At 35.8% G+C, this 19296-nt stretch overlaps 3 protein-coding genes across 5 annotated transcripts; all 3 read left to right on the forward strand.

The window, feature by feature from the left end:
• Positions 1–370: 370 nt before the first annotated feature.
• LOC132276512 (protein GRAVITROPIC IN THE LIGHT 1) lies at positions 371–6141 on the forward strand. Of its 3 annotated transcripts, XM_059777965.1 has the most exons (3): positions 372–569; positions 2576–2632; positions 4703–6141. In XM_059777965.1, exon 3 carries the CDS (start codon positions 4768–4770, stop codon positions 6034–6036), a length of 1269 nt encoding a protein of 422 aa, XP_059633948.1. In that variant the 5' UTR covers positions 372–569; positions 2576–2632; positions 4703–4767; the 3' UTR covers positions 6037–6141. The 3 variants fall into 3 exon arrangements, with proteins under 3 accessions (XP_059633950.1, XP_059633948.1, XP_059633949.1); XM_059777967.1 differs by lacking the exon at positions 2576–2632 and having other exon boundaries at positions 371–569; XM_059777966.1 differs by lacking the exons at positions 372–569; positions 2576–2632 and adding an exon at positions 2698–2722.
• Positions 6142–9559: 3418 nt separating this feature from the next.
• LOC132278278 (pectinesterase inhibitor 9-like) lies at positions 9560–10189 on the forward strand. The gene has a single exon (XM_059780080.1). The coding sequence runs from the start codon at positions 9560–9562 to the stop codon at positions 10187–10189; it is 630 nt and encodes a 209-aa protein (XP_059636063.1).
• Positions 10190–11191: 1002 nt separating this feature from the next.
• On the forward strand, positions 11192–18364 carry LOC132276513 (DEAD-box ATP-dependent RNA helicase 32-like). Its single transcript, XM_059777969.1, has 8 exons — positions 11192–11742; positions 12753–13028; positions 14096–14419; positions 15695–15892; positions 15988–16143; positions 16366–16724; positions 17079–17242; positions 17784–18364. Exons 1-8 carry the CDS (start codon positions 11377–11379, stop codon positions 18125–18127), a joined length of 2187 nt encoding a protein of 728 aa, XP_059633952.1. The 5' UTR covers positions 11192–11376; the 3' UTR covers positions 18128–18364.
• Positions 18365–19296: the final 932 nt, after the last annotated feature.

The following is a 19296-nucleotide window of genomic DNA, read 5'->3' on the forward strand; positions in this document are numbered from 1 at the left end:
TCACAAATCTTAAAATTTGTTAAAATTTCAATAATGCTCCCACAAAATTATGATAAAACACTCAATACATTCTGGTTTTTCCAACTAAAATTTTATTTATTTACATAACATACGTAATTCTTTTTTTTATGTTATGTTAGCTTGATAATAATCGAAAGAGAAGCCTGACCAATTTTTAGTTAAAATACGCATTAATGTTTCTATTATTTTTTATTTTTTTAAGGGTAGTTTGAAACTATTTCAAGGTTGTCCCCGTCAATTTTTTTCACCTTCTTCTTTTTTTTTTTTAAAAAACAATAATACATACTAGCATGTAGAAGCAAAAGTATGAAAAAGAAAAAGAATCTTTGTCCTGTCAAAAAAAAAAAAAAATTAAAAACAATAATACATACTAGCATGTAGAAGCAAAAGTATGAAAAAGAAAAAGAATCTTTGTCCTGTCCCATGTTAGGGTTCACTTTTGTGGAACCTGAGAATAGGCCTCTCTCGCAAATCGCTGCTGCTCGGCAACTACAACTGTTTTGCGTTTCCTACTTCTCTAGTGACGCTCCGGCGATAACTCCGATCAGGTATTCATCCACCACTACCTCATCATCTTCATATTTCTCTTCTTCACACGATATAATATTGATTGCAATTAATGAATGCAAATCCATCGCGTTCGTTTTTTGGGTTTTATTCAGCTGTAATTAGGTTTCGCAAAAGATTGCAGATTCTGTCCAAATTTGCCCTTTTTTCCGATTATACTTTCGTTTGCTAACACTTTTGGGTATAAACTAATGTTATTTTGTGGATGGTGATTAGCAGATTGTCAAAGTTATGAAATTCGATTGATTAGAACTGACATTTAAGAACGAGCTATGAATAATTACTCAGGGTTGTCCGAATGTTGACTTTTTTTGAGGTTTTGATATCTTGCTTTATAATTTTTCGGAAGGTTGACAAAGGCAAGATTTATTTAGTTGTTGGATAGCTAAAATCGTAACCGAATGCATTGTAAAAGCAATAAACTCGCACCATGTTCTGGAAAGGTAGCATTGTAGATACAGGGAACTCCAAAAATTGGAAGTTCCAGTGGTGGGTAATGGTTCAGGGTCTACCCTGAAATGGAGGACAACAATTTGTAGCTTTGACGATGAGTGAAGGACACAGTCTGTTAACATACTAACAAGGGCAGATGCACTTACCCTTGTTAAGAAGGAACAAGAAGAAAAGAAGCAAAAATTACCATACTAGATTTAGAAAACCAGAAACCTACATGAGGGGACTGGAACTCAAAGAAGCTATATGGGCAAGTGTTGTTGGTAATGGAAAAAACAAAGACAACCAAAGTAGATTTAGAAAAGCTAGAAACGTACATAAGTGGATTTAGTGTTGTTAAAGGCACGCCAAGGCTCCAGGCTCATACAGGCGCTACACTTGTGCTTGTTGTATGGCTAGGTTTGCCTTTGACAACATTTGCGCCTTTAATATGGAATATGAATATGCTTTAATAGTAATTTAATTTTTCAATTGTGCACCTCGCTTCTGTCAGGTGCGTACCTCACTTTGCGCCTAGGCTCCAAAGGATCTCTAGCACCTAAGTGCGCCTTGGGCATTTGATAACCCTGAGTGGATTGCAAGTTTCCAACTCGAAGTGGCATTCACAATTATTTTTAATAAAACTTAATAAACTATAAAACTAGATTAGAGTGTTGGGCCATGAAGTGGCCCAAAATAATAGTTATTATTGGGACATGTATATTACAAGGGTCCTGCTGTTGTATATGCTATGGTTTGGGCATCTATTCTCTGATTACTTGACCAGCACAAACAATTGCTCCATTTACCATCCCCCTCCCTCTTTCTCCCTTTCTCGGTCTGATTTGCTTCCATGACAATGTTGCTCTTTAACATAAACTGGCTGCAGTCTTTGTTGGGAAAACTTTCATTTTAAATCAATTTCTTCTTGTGAATTTCTTTTCTCTGTTTCCATTGCGGTCAAAAAATTACTTGGAAGTAGATTGATATCAATATTCATTTTTTTTTTTGATAAGTAGATTGATATCAATATTCATAACATGGCAATGCAACAGATTCTTTTATTTTATATTCGTTTTATTTATTTATTTATTTTTTGGGTCATTGCCTCATTTATAGTGATTGATTTGTACATAAAATCATATATAAAACCTATTGGGCAATTTAATTTGTGGGTGCTTCTACAACCTAACTCATGATATCTAGATGTCGTTGCAAACATTTAAAATATCTCCTTTTGTCCTTATGGAAGAGCTTGTTGTCATATATGTTATGCATAAATGGCTGAAATGCATTTTAACTCTTGTAGAAAATGAACAAGTTACCAAGAAGTATATATTTAGTACAAGGAAGCTGCCTAATATAGTTTTTTTCTTTTCTTTTTCTTTTTTTATTCCAAAAATTTATTGAATACTTTATTTTTGTTTTAAAAAACCAATATAATTCCAGAGTTTGATAGCACATGTTTACTCGTGCCTTAGGATTGGGTTTACTTGTTTGTTTTTAAAATTTGTTAAAAAATTAGTTAATTGATTTTTGTTGTTTTTGTTTATAGGTTGAAGGGTATTATGTTTGCTGGATACAAACCATTGCCGGTATGCGATTTTTGTAGGTAGGGCAGTTTGTCCCTCTTGTGATATATGACATGGGCGGTGGCGGTTCTTTTGACTTCCTCTACATGTATTAGTGCCATTTGTTGCTGGTACTATAATATTTGTTTTTTTTTTTTCTTTGGGGGGGGTTAGGTTTAGTAGTTTAATGTATTTTTTTTTTTTCATGTAAAAAGCTTCTCCATTCTATCAAATGCACCCAATAACTTATTTCTTCGTAAGCCTATTTCCTGCTTTGAGTTAAGTAGTTTAGTGAGCTGGATAACTTGAAAATGAGAATACATCTAGTGTAGCTGGTTTATGTGCCTGCTTCTGCTGGCGGTTGTTTAATTCACTAAAATTTCTTGCTTTGAACTAAGTGCGTGTCACTTTGAATGAATTGGTTGACACCATCAAAGCTCTCTGTATTAAAGAAATAAGAGGAGCAGTATGGAAAAATCCCTCAAGAGAAATATTGATTTTTTTTGCTTTAAAAAAAAGTTAATATCTTGCCTATTGGGATTGTATTCATTTCTAATTTATGAACCAATCCAGAGGAGAGGATCATGTCTTCCACTTTATATTCAGGATGTCTTTATGAAGTTTATCTTAAATGTGGAAATGAGGTTATGATTGTCTGAAATTCTATCCTAAAATTAAATTTTTTTTTTCCTCACAGAATTTTGTTGTTATTGCCTTGCCACCATTTCTTGCTACCTGAACAATAGTCCATTTCTGCATGATGTCCGTATGAAGTTTTTTTAGATGTGGAAATGAGATTGTGATTTTCTGAATTTCTATCCTAAAATTATTTTTTTTTCCTCACATTTTGTGTTGTTATTTCCTTGTCACCATTTCCTGCTACCTGAACAATATTCCATTTCTGCTGGTGTTCATTATCGAGAAAGATTTGGATTTTATTAAGGTGTTGTGCTTTTTCTGTCCGTTGGGATCTCACTCATAACCCTCTTCAAGATCCTTCCTATTTGGATTACTTGAAAAGCTCTACTCCACCCTCTTAGTTTCCATTAGAATTTGAACAACATTGCCACGTTTAGATGGAATAAAATCATGGCTCTGGACACAGTCTCTGATAATATATTTTTGGTAATTTAGAACTTGTTTGATTTTTATTTTTTGGTAAGTGATAACATACACACACAAGACACCCCAACGAGAACTTGAACCCTCAACCTCCCGTATGGAAGGACGAGGAGATACTACTTGAGCTAAAGGCTTTGTGTTTAGTCTTTTGATAAATAGCTCATACTGGAGTTGGAGGTTGTTTCTCACAGTTCCACAAGTTACAGCTCCCAGATGGTCCTCTCTCTAATGTATCCGCTATTTCATGTCACCAGTATGTTGCTCTCAAGCCCAAGTTTAATGTGTTTGAACACGTTAAACTTCATCCCTAATTTGTGTTCTCTGCTTTGTTACACTTATCATAACCATGCAGCCTACTTTCCTAAAGTTTCTCTCTTTCCTGGCTTGTATTTTTATAACCACAAATGATATCTGATTACATGCTTAACAGGATAAGGTAACAATAAATACTTGGTTCACTTTTCTGTTTTCTGGGAACTGAAAACCGAAAACTGTAAAAAATCTGGTTGGTTGACTGTTTCTGAAAACTCAGTTAAAGAAACGTCTCTTTTCCAACTTGATTGGGGGGGGAGTACGTCACTTTTTCGAGAACTGTGTTTTCTAATTCTCTGGAAACAGTTTTCTGCGTTCTTGTGAACTGTTTTTAGAGAGCTGAACCAATCAGGACCGGCAGGCCTAGTTTTTTCAACACTTAAAAGAAACAGTTTTCGATATAAATGTCAAACCTTCGTGTGAGTACAAGATTTCGACTAGGGATGAATTAGAACACACGGATCTTTCTGAGCCACGAGATTTCAACCCTAAAATTCAGTTTCACAGATTTTATAAATTATTTCTCTCTCTTTTTTTTTTTTTTTTTTTTCCCTTACTGTTGTGTACTCGTTTGGAACAGGCATTCTGTGATCCTACTTATGATCTGTTTTGTTTTTGCTCTACAAATCTCTTCACTTTCTGACAGATGCCATTTACGATTTTCTGGGAGTTTTCAGGTTATGCATTATCGTTTGTTTCTTTGAAGAAAACTTGTTTGGCTGCCCTTTCATTGTAAGTAGCTATGCAACCCACTGGAACTAGAGACACCCAACTCCGTGACAGCAATAACCAGAAAGTCCACCCTCAACCCATGGAAGAGGCAACAAATCAGAATCCAGGGGCAGTGGAAACCCTGATATCAAAGATTTTTACAAATCTCTCCTCCCTAAAGTCGGCCTACATCCAGCTCCAAGCTGCACATACTCCTTATGACCCTGATAAAATCCAAGAGGCTGATAAACTTGTTATTTCAGAACTGAAGACTCTCTCTGAACTCAAGCATTTTTACAGGGAGAACAACCCCAAACCCGCATGTGTTTCTCCTCAGGACTCTCGCTTAGCTGCAGAGATCCAAGAACAGCAGAGCCTGTTGAAAACCTATGAGGTCATGGTTAAGAAATTCCAGTCTGAAATCCAGAATAAAGATTCTGAGATTCTTCAGTTGCAGCAGCAGATCCAGGATGCAAACCTGAAGCGGACTAAACTGGAGAAGAATCTCAAACTAAGGGGTTTGTCTGCCAAAGAATCAGGAAGCTCAGGTGAACAAAATGGCTTTTCTCCCGTGGATTTAAACCCCGATCTTTTCACATCAGCTGTAGAAACTGCTTATAGAGCCATTCATGATTTTTCTAAGCCATTGATTAACATGATGAAAGCAGCTGGGTGGGACCTCGATGCAGCAGCAAACTCCATAGAACCTGATGTCGTTTATGCAAAAAGAGCTCACAAAAAATACGCATTTGAATCCCATATATGCCAAAGAATGTTCAGCGGGTTTCAGCAAGTAAGCTTCTCTGTCAAACAAGAAAATCCTACAGTCACTAAAGAAAGTTTATTTCACCAATATCTTGCCCTAAGAGAAATGGATCCACTGGACGCAGTGGGCCAAAATCCAGATTCTGATTTTGGGATATTTTGTCGGAGCAAGTATCCAGTAGTAGTTCATCCAAAGATGGAGGCTTCATTTTTTGGAAACTTAGATCAGCGGAACTATATCATGGGGGGTGGACATCCAAGGACCCCTTTCTACCAGGCTTTTCTGAAACTGGCCAAGTCAATCTGGCTTCTGCACAGGTTGGCCTACTCTTTTGATCCTTCAGTTAAGGTCTTTCAGGTCAAGAGGGGAAGCGAATTCTCAGAGGTCTATATGGAAAGTGTGGTGAAAAATGTGGTTATGGATGAAGATGATCAAAAGCCTAAGGTCGGGCTAATGGTTATGCCTGGATTTTGGATTGGGGGCAGTGTGATCCAGTGCCGAGTTTATCTAACAGGCGTGAAGGTTGCTGAATGACTTCTGATTCTATAGACTGAACTATCACCAAAATGTGTATGTATCTAGTGTGTTTAATCCTTTACGTTGGCTTTGCTAAAATATATTATTGCAGTTGTTGTTGTATTTGTTGTGCTTCTTGTTATATGTTTGTTTAAAATGGAATATGCTGTTCATTTCCCGCCCAAGCATCTTAATCTCTCTGTGCGTGAGCAGATGGTCTGTATTCACATGATGATGTTCTATCTATGCAAAACCATTGTGTTCATAAGTTACAAATTAATTAGATTTGTACTGTCCAGCAATTATTGGCTTGATTGAACTCTTTACACTTGGTCATTGCAAAATTTAGAGGCAGTCATGGTCTGCTATAAATCAGACTGCCAATTTTCTGGCTTTTTAAAGGTGGTTTTCTTTTCAAAGGATTTCAAGGGTAGGAATTGACAATTCTTGGTATTTGGAGGTTCTTTTTGTCTGTTTTCCAGGAATTTAAAATCTTTCCGAAATCACTTGCACCATGTCATTTTGGGCATAATGTCTAAAATAACATGATTTGGTGAATCCCTTGAGAGTTGGACACCGCTGCTTTCTTTAGAACAGACTCTCTCTCTGTGATTTTACAGGTAGCTTAATGTCATTGAAATAATTTGTAAATTAATAGCCCTAGTTAATAAACCTTTATAAATAGCTCTATTTAATAACCTAGGAATTAATAGCCCTATTTAATAACCTAGGAATTAATAGCCCTATTTAATAAACCTTTATTAATCAGATGTAGTAATTGCCCTAGTTAGAAACTCTAGTTTTCTCTTTTCACCTTTGAGAGAATGAGACAAACCTTTTGATTATGCACTATTTTCACATTTTTCCACGAAACTATCCTGAGAGGTGAGGTGATGGTGGTAGTTCATAGCAGTTCATATGAGTTCTTTCGTTTTTAAGCTATGCCGGCTGGTGGTATAAGTAGCTTCCAAATCTTCCCCGCTGCAGGAAAAAGGAGCAGTTTATATGCATCCCTAGATGGCCTACAGGGAAACTCTCGCACTTTAGTTGAAAATTTTAGGGGAAGAGAAAGCTCCATAACAACAATGTTATCAAGCAGTCAGTTTAGAGTGGCAAAACACACATTCACATATCCATCATGAATTTCTGAAACCATAGCGATATCAGATTCCAATTGAACAATCTGAATGTTTAATTCTATACTTTGAAGAGAAGTGTTGCATTTGAAACCTTCATTAACAAAAGACTTCATGATCACTGGATGCAAGTTCCGTTAAATTATAAATGTCATCAATTGTGAGGTCCCCTTAAGTCAACATTCCATCACGGTTTAGCAGGTTGTACTTTGTAGGCTCTATAATGCACTTCATTTAGTTCTTTTGGCAAGTTTGGGACTTTAATCTCAGATTAAAATTTAAATTTCTGGTCTTTAGTTATTTCGTTCATATAAGAGCTATTCACATGAAACTTGAGGATTTATTTATATGTACCAGAGTGGCAGATTGATAAGAGACTTTTACTCAATGGCCTCACAGAGAGGACGGTTCTGATTAAGATCTGTTAAATTTTAGGAGTTCTTGTTTATCGGTTTGCTGCTAATATATTTCAGCTGTAGTCAATGTGGGGAGAATTACAGGTAAATCCATCTTGAAGTTCTAGGAAGGTCTATTTGTTACTGCAGAATACGCCTCTTTGTTTGTTGATTAGCACATTTTTTTACTGTTAGTATGACAATCTGGCTGTCAAATTCAGATCTAATTCACCCACTCTCACACGCCCACAAACTTGTTTCGACGAGAGGATGGTCAACTCTGCATATTTGATTTGGATATTCTCACAAAAAATTTAGATATCTGATATAATTGTGTTGTGCAATCCACACACCCACAGCAGCGGTTTGTATTTGTGGTATATGACAGTTTCACACATGCACACCCTATATTCTTGATTATAATTAACTAAAAAATTCTTACACTAGATTGGGGTGTAGAATGTGATAGTATAATATTTGAATACATATTGTTATTAGAACTATTATTATTTGCTATACTACTGTAGTATTATTGGGTTTGAGTTTTTTCAGTTCATTCAAGGGTTGTTTTTCAGTTTGTTTAATTGTTCATAATGTAGCTTAGTTATGGTTTTGGACTCTTTGTAATTGAGACCTTGCACCTTATGGAGTCTTAAGGTGCATTAAGTCAGCAGTTTAGAGGAGAATTCTATGCTTCCAAATAGCTTTTTCTTATTTTTTCACATCATTCAATGTCATTTTAGAATCAATTTCTCTGCCGTTTTCATGATCTGTCTTAATTTGTCTTGGCTTTGGTTCTCTATGAAACATTGTCTTTGGCCTATCGGTATAACCTCTCAATTCTCAAAGAAGAGGGGAAGGGTTCGAGTGGGCTGAAGAATGTGTGTTTGCTTTACCAGTTGAACTATTAAACCGAACTGTTAAAGCTGTTCATCTTGGTTGACTGACTTCTTCTGTGATGTGATTTCATGAATTTACTTCACTTATTGCTCACAAAAGGGCCTCATAGTTTCTTAAGCCGCTGACAATGGCATGTGTTGATCCAAGTTTGAGCACATGAAACCAAATCAAGGCCATTGTTGGACTTGTAATAGTGGTCGGTTTAAGAAAAGCTAGCTGGACTATATTTTAGTTATATTAGTATACATTATTTGAAGAGAAACAAAATAAGTATAAATATGAAAGGCAGATGAATTAGATAACATACACATGGCCCAATTACAAAATTCCCCAGAGAACTCACAATGCAAAAAGGTGCACTTTGATTGATTTTGTGAATTTGGTATTTGCTGAAAGGCCACTCCAATCTCATATGATTGATGAGATGTCACCATTGCACATTGGCCAAATCTTAGATATATATGTATATATATATATATACACATATCTATATGTAGAGAGATTTGAACACGTGATTCTAGAATTTCATTGCCTTAATCCAAGGATTATGTTGGCTGAACCATCTCCCCATTAATATATAATTTTGCAGAAGACAAGTGAGCGTGGACATTGATGAGCATGTTCAGCGTCAAACGGTCAAGACCATAAGCCCCTAATTTTAAAATGCTAACCTTCCAACTTTCTTCTTGGGTCAAAAGTTTATCACATGTTTACTCTATTGCATTTATCATTATAATTTTGGGCAAATCAATAGGATTCCACTCATCGTAGGGTCAGAGTTCTTTGATGAAGTCAAAACAAAGACAATGAAACGTAAATCATCAGATTTATTCTTTTTGAAAATTGAGATGGTTGTAAGACATATTATGAAACATTATTTAATTTTTATTGATTTCATCCGAATCTGACCATCTAGTTCTTTGAATCTCACTGCACGTGATTACTTATAGAAGTGATAATAATAGAGATAATAAGGTGTGATTAATGCAAATACAGTCCACCTTAAGGCTAAATTATACAGAGAGGACTTTGCCAGCCTCTATATAAACCAAACCACCCTCTTCACATGTCTCAATCTCAAACACAAGTAATCTCCATTTGCTCACATACATGGCAAAAATCAGCCTCTGTGTTCTACTTCTCCTTCTCTCCATCTCCTGTGTCACCGGTGTGCCCGAGCCGGCTTTCCATCGCGGTTCCCGGGCCAGGGCTTTCATCGAGGCACAATGCCAGGCCACCCGATACTTCAACCTATGCGTGCAGTGCCTTTCCAACAACTATGTGAACACAAGTACACCAAACCCACAAGAATTGGCTCAAGTGGCATTGACAGTGAGCCTAGTGAGGGCCAGGTACACAAGGGCTTATGTGACTGAAGTGGCTACGCAACTCGAACAAACCAAGGCCAAAGAGTACCAAGTCGTTAAAGATTGTTTAGATCAAATTAATGACGGTGTGGACCAGTTAACACAATCGATTAAAGAGCTGCGACGAATGGGTCGAGCCGGAGCCAACGATTTCATGTGGCACACCAACAATGTCCAGACTTGGCTTAGCACTGCGCTCACCGATGCAACCACTTGTATTGATGGGTTTTCGGGGTATGCAATGGGCGGGAAACAAAGGGCTACAATTAAAGCGAAGGTCCTCAATTTGGCACAGGTCACTAGTAACGCATTAGCCTTGTTTAATCGATTTGTTTCCAGGCACAGGGTTACTGGTGTGAAGCACAACCCTTGAATCTAGCCTTTTTTGGGGATCTAAGTTCCATGCCTGTCGTGAATCCATCATTTTCAGTTTATTCTATATGCTGATATACATATGCACACATATATATATATATGGTGAATTTAGATGTGAATATGATAGATTTTTGTTGTCACCAAGTTTCTCTCTCAACTCGCTTTTGTACTTTTGTGATGTTCAATAAGATTGTAATTCAGAACATGCATGTTTATTTATTTATTTTGGGTGAATAAAATACATATTCAGATCTTAATTTCAAAAAAATAAAAACATATTGGGAAATGAGATTCTCTTAAATGATCAATTAGTTGGTGATCCCAGTAAGTTTTGTAGCCATAAGGCCACGTAATTGAGTCCAACTTTGCAAATTATATCAGCAACAATCCATAAATTTTTTTTATTTTTTTATTTTTATGATGACAACTGAAATACCATGTATTTGAGACACTAAAATATAATAATACCCCGTGACATATGCACATAAGATCGGAAAATAAATTTTCAATACTTGTAATCACTTATAAACCAAGAATTTTGTGCAATTAAATTACATGTCACATTTAATTTTTCCAAGATTCAAATTTTTACTTGAAAAGGCCCATTAATCATTGGGCCAGTACCACCAAAATTACACTTTCTTAAAATTGAAGATAGAGACTTGAAGTCTTAGAAAAAATAAAGTGATGGCAAAACTTTAAACAATACTTAAAAATTAATATTAGTAGAATAATAATTTTATACAAAATAACAAAATAATGTCAAAATTAGATGTGTTTAGATTTTTTTTTTTTCCCCAACATGATAGATAGTCTGAAATTTGCCATTTATATTTTTGGGCAGTTAAGGTTGTTTTATTTGATTCATAATTAATTTATACAAAATTAAATACTTAATTAAGTTATAAAGAAAAAACAAAAAGTGGTTAAAAAGGAAGAGAAAAAATAGCTCCTTATTTTCAATTTTCGTTTTATGTAAGTATTTTGTTAACAAAGTAGAAGTAGAGAAACTGGAATTTTATTACATTAATCGAAGAAGGCTACTTACCTGCACAAAGGCCTACTATAAATACAATATTATTATAAAAACCTAAATTCTTGAAAAACCCTAAATTTTGTTAACAAAGTAGAAGTAGTATTAGCAAATACGTTAATGGCTTTAGGATCCTAATAGGACCCTCCAAGATGAGACGACGACAAGATTTCTGCAAGCAAAAACGAGTTTCAGAGGTCAAAGAGATCGAATTGCTCGAATCATGGATCGAATTCGGGAAACCCGACCCGGGTTCCAACCCGTTATCGCTACCGCCGTTGCGTTCCGACGGTCCGGTGATAGGTCAAATCGACGGGAAGTCCTTCTCTGGGTACGTCGGGTGCAAGAAATTCAGTGAACTGCCCCTCTCTCGGAAGACAAAAGACGGACTGAGACAATCCAACTATACAACCATGACTCGTATTCAGAGAGCTGCGATTCCTCATGCGCTCTGCGGCCATGACATTCTCGGCGAGGCCAAAACTGGCTCCGGCAAGACTCTCGCTTTCATCATTCCGGTGGGTGACTGACTGCTTTGTCAACTTTCCTCGTTTGGTTGCTTGGAATCCTGGAAAGAAAAGAATATACACACACACACACACTAGTGATATGCTATTAAATCAGTTTATTGTTAAGTTACTGTTATTTGATCCATGAGATACAAATAGAGAAAAATAAAACAGATAAATAAATTTCTGAACAAGGCTTTGAATGACTGAATCCACAACAACAGCTGGCCTTTTTTCCCAGCTATTTGGGATCCGTTACATGAATTTTAATTTTATGTTTCTATTTTGCTGTGATTTATGCCACTCTTTCTAACCAGCTCATTTAAAAATTTTGAATGATTGAATTTTGAAAAAGTAATAATTCTTTCCGTAGGATCTTTCTAGACTGTCTGTGTCTGTAAATTTGTCCTATTTGAGTCTGAAGAGATATACTACTTGGACTAATAACATCAATGTGATTGGCATTATCCTAGGTCTACTGGACAAGTTTGTTCCTTTGTTGGTAAAAAATATTATTATTAATCACCACCCCTTTGACTAGGTGTTATGACCTCTGGTGGGACAAAGTATATTATGGTTCTAACACAAAATAAGGGTGAGTTATATTTGCTTGTTTATATCCAAGACCTCACCTCTCTCAATTAGAGCTGGGAACTAGAGCTGCAAGCGAAGGCAACTAGGCAAAACACAAATGATAGCCAAAAATGAAAAGCAAGCTGGTTCTATGGCCACTCTTTACTTAGAACTCCTCGCCTGGAACTCCCATATATGAATGAGGTCAAGCCTCGACTGAAGTCTAGTGGTATTTTATCACTTTTCATCTTTCAAAGTAGAAGGTCAAGGTTGAAGTCGCTCTTAAAGGACAAAGTGAGTGTGTGAGTTTCTTACAAGATAAATATATATATTTATGGTGCCCTCTCTTTCTCTCTCTATATATATATTGCGTCTATATGTGTTAATCCTTAATTCATCATAAAGTACCAATTCACATAATGGACAATTTTGTCGTTGCTTTTCAGGTATTAGAGAAGTTATACAGAATGAGATGGGGTCCAGAGGATGGGGTAGGCTGCATCATAATATCTCCAACAAGGGAACTAGCCAACCAACTCTTTGAAGTACTGAATTCTGTTGGGAAGCACCACAGTTTTAGTGCTGGCCTCCTAATTGGTGGCTGCAAAAATGTGGATACAGAGAAAGAGCGTGTGAATGAGTTGAACATATTGGTGTGCACTCCTGGCCGGCTTCTTCAGCACATGGATGAGACTCCCAATTTTGATTGTTCACAGCTTCAGGTCAAATAATTTATTTTTGTGAAAATTATTTTCAGAGTGAAACAGAACTAATCAATGAGAAAGATAATTAACTAATGACCATTGAAAAAATCACATCATTTGGACCCATGTAAAAATACCTATTGCTTATCTTCTCTAATCACATTGTTTAGTTGGTGTAAAAATTTTACTTGAACAGCATTACTTTTGTATCCTCTTTTCCCTTTTGCCTTCTTACGTGCCGCTTTAAAATGCTGGGATGGTATTTTGGTTCTTTATCTGTGTAGGATGTGGGTTGTGTAGCCCTTCAAGTTCCATAGCACAGAATTAGCACACTAAGATGGTTCAAATGATCTTAGCATTGCCTCTATACAAACTCTGCAAGTTCAGGGTTTAAGTCTTGCAGGATGTCCCTTTTATCTCTAATTTATTGTCACAGTGGAATCCCTTACTTTCCATCCTAGCTTGTTTTAACATGTAGCTTCTACTGAAGCATAAAATTTCATTTTTAATTCTGCAAGACATATTCTTTTGGTCATGCACTATTCCAGTTCTTTACATTCTTGTGGTGTTCCTTTTTCTTTCTTTCAGGAATCCCTAGCATCTTTAGGATAATGCAAATTAAAAAAAAAATGTGATTATTTGATTAAGCAAGTTTCATAAGAAGAATCCCCAAAAAAATCCACTTGGAGGGGTTTGATTTCTTTAGGGACTTCACTTATCGCTGATGATTAAAATATTCTATCACAATTTTTAAATTGTAAAAATCAGACGGAATTGTCTTTAAATTTTCAATACTAAATACGCAGTTTTTAAATTTTTGCAGCACTACCAATTCAACACCAACTTTTTCAATTTTTTATCAAAGAACACTTTGTTAAGGCTACTTTATCTTGTTTCACGGGGGTTTCTTCTAGGTATTCCTTCTTTATGCAAATAATATGCACAATTGTTGAAGTGCCAATATATATGATAGTGGTATCTCTGATCTCCTTGTGTATGTGGGAGGTGGGTTTTGTTTTCCAGACCCTTAAGTTTCAAGTGCTACTTATTGCTTATTTGGGTTTATTTTCCTTGTTTGGGAACAGGTTTTAGTCCTCGACGAGGCAGATCGAATTCTTGATGTTGGATTTAAGAAGGCATTAGATGCAATAATTTCACAGCTACCAAATCATAGGCAAACATTTCTTTTCTCCGCAACTCTGACCAAGTCAGTTAAGGATCTTGCAAGGGTCGGATTGAAGGACCCAGAGTACCTCAGTGCGCATCTGGAGTCTGTAACTGCCACTCCCAATCGCTTGCGTCAAACTGCAATGATTGTTCCTCTTGAACATAAGCTTGATCTGTTGTGGAGTTTTATAAAGAAACATCTTAATTCAAGGATACTTGTGTTTCTTTCAAGCTGCAAACAGGTAACCTGCATCATACATACTCTCTTTAGAAATGATACCCTCAGCTAGATGGAACTCAAATTCATAGTCAATCTTGCCTGCCTATGGGTGCACAACCTCGTGTATGATTGGTTGGGGAAATTCCTTGAACTTTTTTTATTGGATGTCTCACAAGCAAGTACACGACCCCATTTGAGATATGTGGGCCAGATTTACTTATCCTAGTTAATAATAAATACAGGAAGGCAAAGATGGTTGTAACAAATATGCTTGAGTTTTGAGTTTTCAGTTGTTGGCTCAATAGAATTATTTTATATGTTTTTTCTCATCTAGTGAATTACTCACGAGTTCAGTTAGGATGGTTATTTCACTTCCATTTGCACTCGAGATATATTTATATGGTTCATATGGTACATGACTACATGAGTTGGAATTTTGGATGAGCATGGACTGTGGGATTACGAATTAGTATCTTGAATGGGCATGGAGGTTTGGACTACATATTGTGATCTTAGGATTGTAGGTGTAGAATTGTGTTTTATTAGTATGCCAATACATCTAAAAATATAGATGACTAGAACTATGTCATACTTGAACTTATAATTTGCATTATGTATTGCACAAGCAAAGGCTTAATGGTATTAGTTATATTATTCCTACAAACTTTAGTGAGGTAGGAGTGGGTATTAAAAGAGCAATGAAAACAAGAAGTAAATAATGAATTAGTAGATAAATTAGAAAAACTATTGTGCAAGAAACTGTGAAGTGGCAATTTTTTCATGGCAATGATATCATAAGATATGATCCCCTTCTTTGTTTCAATTGTCCCATTTTTGTAGAAAATTTTTATGCATGTTACATAAGTAATAAATACGCTGTAGGCTAACTTAAAAGTTGTCAAATTGGTGTTTACTTGTGGTATTTTTATCCAAGCCCAACTTCACGGGGCTGCCTTCACTAAGTGTTTGTTTTTCGATTGGGTTCTTATTCTACTGTTGTATTCGTGACACACTATCACGACAATAGGAACTAAGCTTCACGAATAGCCCCAAAAGTGATGTATTAGGATTTATTTTTGTAGTTTGTTTTTAGCTCGTGAGATTTATCCACAGTAGCTACTAGCTTCAAGCTTTATCATTGTCTCTCATGAAGTGAAAAGAAGAGGCTTTTCTTCTCATTCTGCTGGCCCTGCAATACCATTTGTCTATCTTTCCATTTGTTTCATATTTTTGGCAGTTGTGTAATTAACCTTCATTCATCTATTTTTGTTTAATTGTAATCTATGCTATGTAATAGGTAAAATTTGTTTTCGAAGCATTTAAGAAACTTCATCCAGGGATCCCCTTAAAATGTCTTCATGGAAGGATGAAGCAGGAGACAAGGATGGAAATATATTCCCAGTTTTGTGAGAAAGATAAACCTTCAGTTCTCTTCTCGACAGATGTGGCTGCAAGAGGCCTTGATTTCAGTAAGTCAGTCGATTGGGTTGTTCAGGTGAGTTAATGGTTTTGCAAAGACGCAATGTTTCATACGAATTTACGATTGTGGTCTTTGATATATATATATGTATGTATATAATTTCTCTACAGGTGGATTGCCCAGAAGATGTTGATACTTACCGACATAGAGTTGGTCGGACTGCACGTTATCATTGTGATGGGAGGTCGGTTTTATTCCTGATGCCTTCAGAGATTAAAATGATCAAAGAACTAGAGGAAAACAAAATACGCATAAAACTCTCCCAGGTAGACTATTTCATATTCACAAAATTATGCTTATTTAAATCTACTTTCAGTTGGATGGTCAATTAGCTTCCATATGTTCTCATAATTATTGTTAGCTACCAAACTGGTCGTTCAAATTTCTGTAGTTCAATGTCTTGACACACGCCCTCATTTGCTCACAGACACGTATGTATATCTAATACCTGTTCATATGTTAACATTGCCTCGTACTGTTTGATTCAGGCAAACCCAGAATGGCTGCGAGCTGTATCTGAAAATGTGGCAGCTTTACTAGTCAAGTATGATAATTTGAAGCAACTTGCTCAGAGGGCCTTTATCACGTACTTGAGGTCTATCTATATTAAAAGAAATAAGGAGGTTTTTGATGTAATGAAACTGCCCATCGATGAATTCTCGGCCTCATTGGGCTTGCCAATGACACCAAAAATCCGATTTTTAAAGCAGAAAATCAGGAGCAAAGCAGTCTCCGGAAAACCTTTTCTTCAACCTGAAATTGGTCTCAAGGAGGATGAAGTGGATGATGCTCTTCTTATACCAAAGGAGACCCCACACAGAGGGGAAACTCAGACTGGAGATGCTGTGTATGTCACTTGTATTTTGTTCCCTTTTTTGGTTAAAAAATTTCTACAATTTTTTTATCAAAAAAATGTTTAATCTAATATATGGTCTAGCAATTATGCTGTCCATATAAATCTCAATGAGAGGTCAGACTTGGACCAAATAGATGTTGTAACCATCCATTTTAGGTATTTTCTATGAATCTGCTGTTTGGAAAATTGCAAGAGATTTCTTGACTTGGTTCGCGATCTGTTGATGACTACATTTATATGCTTTAGCTATAAAGATTAACTTCTTTTGATGTGCTTGTTGTCCGTGCTATAATCTTCATTGCTGTTTATAATTTTGAAATTTTTTCCTCCATCATTGGTTTGTAGGTCGGCAGCTTCAGGTTTGAAGAAAAAAAAGTTTTCGATTAATATCGACGAACCGATGGGAAGAAAGTCACGTCTTGACGAGGAATGCGATGAGCTTTCCCCACCTTCAGGATCAGTAGATATGAAGAGTGGCAATAGTCCAGTTCAGCTTGACATAGACTTGGGTAAATGCTATTTGGTTTACATACCTTGAAACCTTTAATCATTCATATGATGATGCCAGGTTTTTACTGCATAGAATGCAATCGACCCTAAAACAACTGTTGAAGGGAGAAAAAGAATTAGATTTTTGCCTCAAATTTAAATTCAATTTTCCTGTTGGCCTTATATATTAAATGTTACTTAAGAACTTTCTGTAATTTTGACAAATTTAAATAGCTTGGCTTTTTAATATATTAATATTCTAAGTATTATTATTAACAATACTCGATAAATACATTGTTTATGAAAGATCCTGAAATTTGAAAATCCCATTACCATTAATTTATGATTAGCTATTGTAATTTATAGAGGGCCACTTCCTGTCATTTGCCGCAGCCACTGGCAAAGAAAGAACATTAGAATATATTTGTAATTAAGCTTTTTTTATGGTCATATCAGCCACTACCTCGGGTGGGAAAAGCAAAATACTTGTACCCATGCATTAACTTCATTATGGGCTTTTGATACTTGTACCCCTAATACAATGCCCTACTTGTGTTGCAGTAAATCGGGGATATGCCGAGATGAGGGAAGAGCTGAAACAAGAGGACAAGGAAGACAAGCTCCAAGACCGTAAGCGCCGCAAAGAGCAACGGCTGAAGGAGCGGATGAAGTGGAAGAGGGAAAGGAAGGAGGAGGATATGGAGGGTGAGGATGATCTTCCCGAGTCAGATGGAGAAGCAAATGGTACACGACACAACAAAAGGATGAAATTGCGTTTCAACAGTGACAACGATGATGGTGGGAGAAAGAAAGTCAAGGGCAAATTGGGTATGAATGCTGACTCTGTTTCTTTGGCAGATCAAGAGAAACTGGCTCTTAAATTATTGAGTTCCATGCACTCGTAGATTGTTAAGCTATGAACTTTTTTAGTTTAGTCTCAGGTTTATTGTTGACAAATCCAGTATGTTTTGGTCAGAAAATTTTGCTTTTCCTGGCTAATGCATTTTATATGTAGAATAATTTCTTTATTCATCTAAAGTACCTTTGGTAGCAAATTTTGGATAAAATTTGTGAATGTCAGTTTGCCGCATACTCTTCAGAGTAGAGATTTTATCAGATGGTGTTCTTTGGTTTTTATGTAAACAAGTTTTTGCAATGGCACGTTCTAATTATGTTGATAAAGAATCCCTTATGCTTCAACCATCTGTTTTGATGGTTGAAGCAAATAGTGTACGCGCGCGTATTTTTTTCTTTTCAATAACCGGGGTGTTCTGGGCTCTTGTCCCGAGTAATCTATGGGACCCGTGCAAGACACTCTCCTCCCTCATAGATTGGATAATGCTCGGACTATGTCTGTAAGCGTGGCCATAAGAAATTGTTTGCACTTAGGTCACAAATATTGTGTTACAGGTAATATGGTAAATAAAATGCTTAAAGACCTGTTAGCGACATCTATTGCTTTAAGTTCAATTAATTTTTGGGAGTTTGACAGTGTGACAAATTCATAAATCTTTCTGACTCAAAATCCTTATCATTAATTTTTAAATCTTTTTCTTCTATCTAACAACAGAATAGTAGACTAAATATTTTTGTTATTCTAAAAATATTGAAAGTATTTTTGAAAATATATGTACTGTTTATCTTTTCATGTCTATTAACAAGCCTTGGCTAATCACAAACAATTTGATATTAAACTTGTTAGTAACTTTTGCCAAATCTATAGTTTATGGTCTATTTAATTTACTAAATGAAACTCTTTAGTTAATATGCTTGAACTCTTTAGTCTTTAGTTAATAGAATTGAACGGCAACTTTAATTTTAAAATTTGCCATGAACATGAACGAAATAGGCTATTAAAATAACATTGGACCTGTGTTTAATATAATTTAGTATTATTTAATAATGACCAGACAAACTTAATGAGACGGAACTTATGATCTTTTACTCATTAATGAATATGATATGTATTCACACCAAACAAGATAATTATTAATTTTTAACGGCAAGCAAGAGATTGTTAATTTGAATTATCCAACATTCATTTTGAAAATAAAGGGATACTAATTAGGTTATA

This window comes from Cornus florida, unplaced genomic scaffold (genome assembly GCF_030987335.1).
Source record: "Cornus florida cultivar Cherokee Brave unplaced genomic scaffold, ASM3098733v1 CherokeeBrave_3.0.0_Hap2_Chr10, whole genome shotgun sequence".
Taxonomy (NCBI): Eukaryota; Viridiplantae; Streptophyta; class Magnoliopsida; order Cornales; family Cornaceae; genus Cornus; species Cornus florida.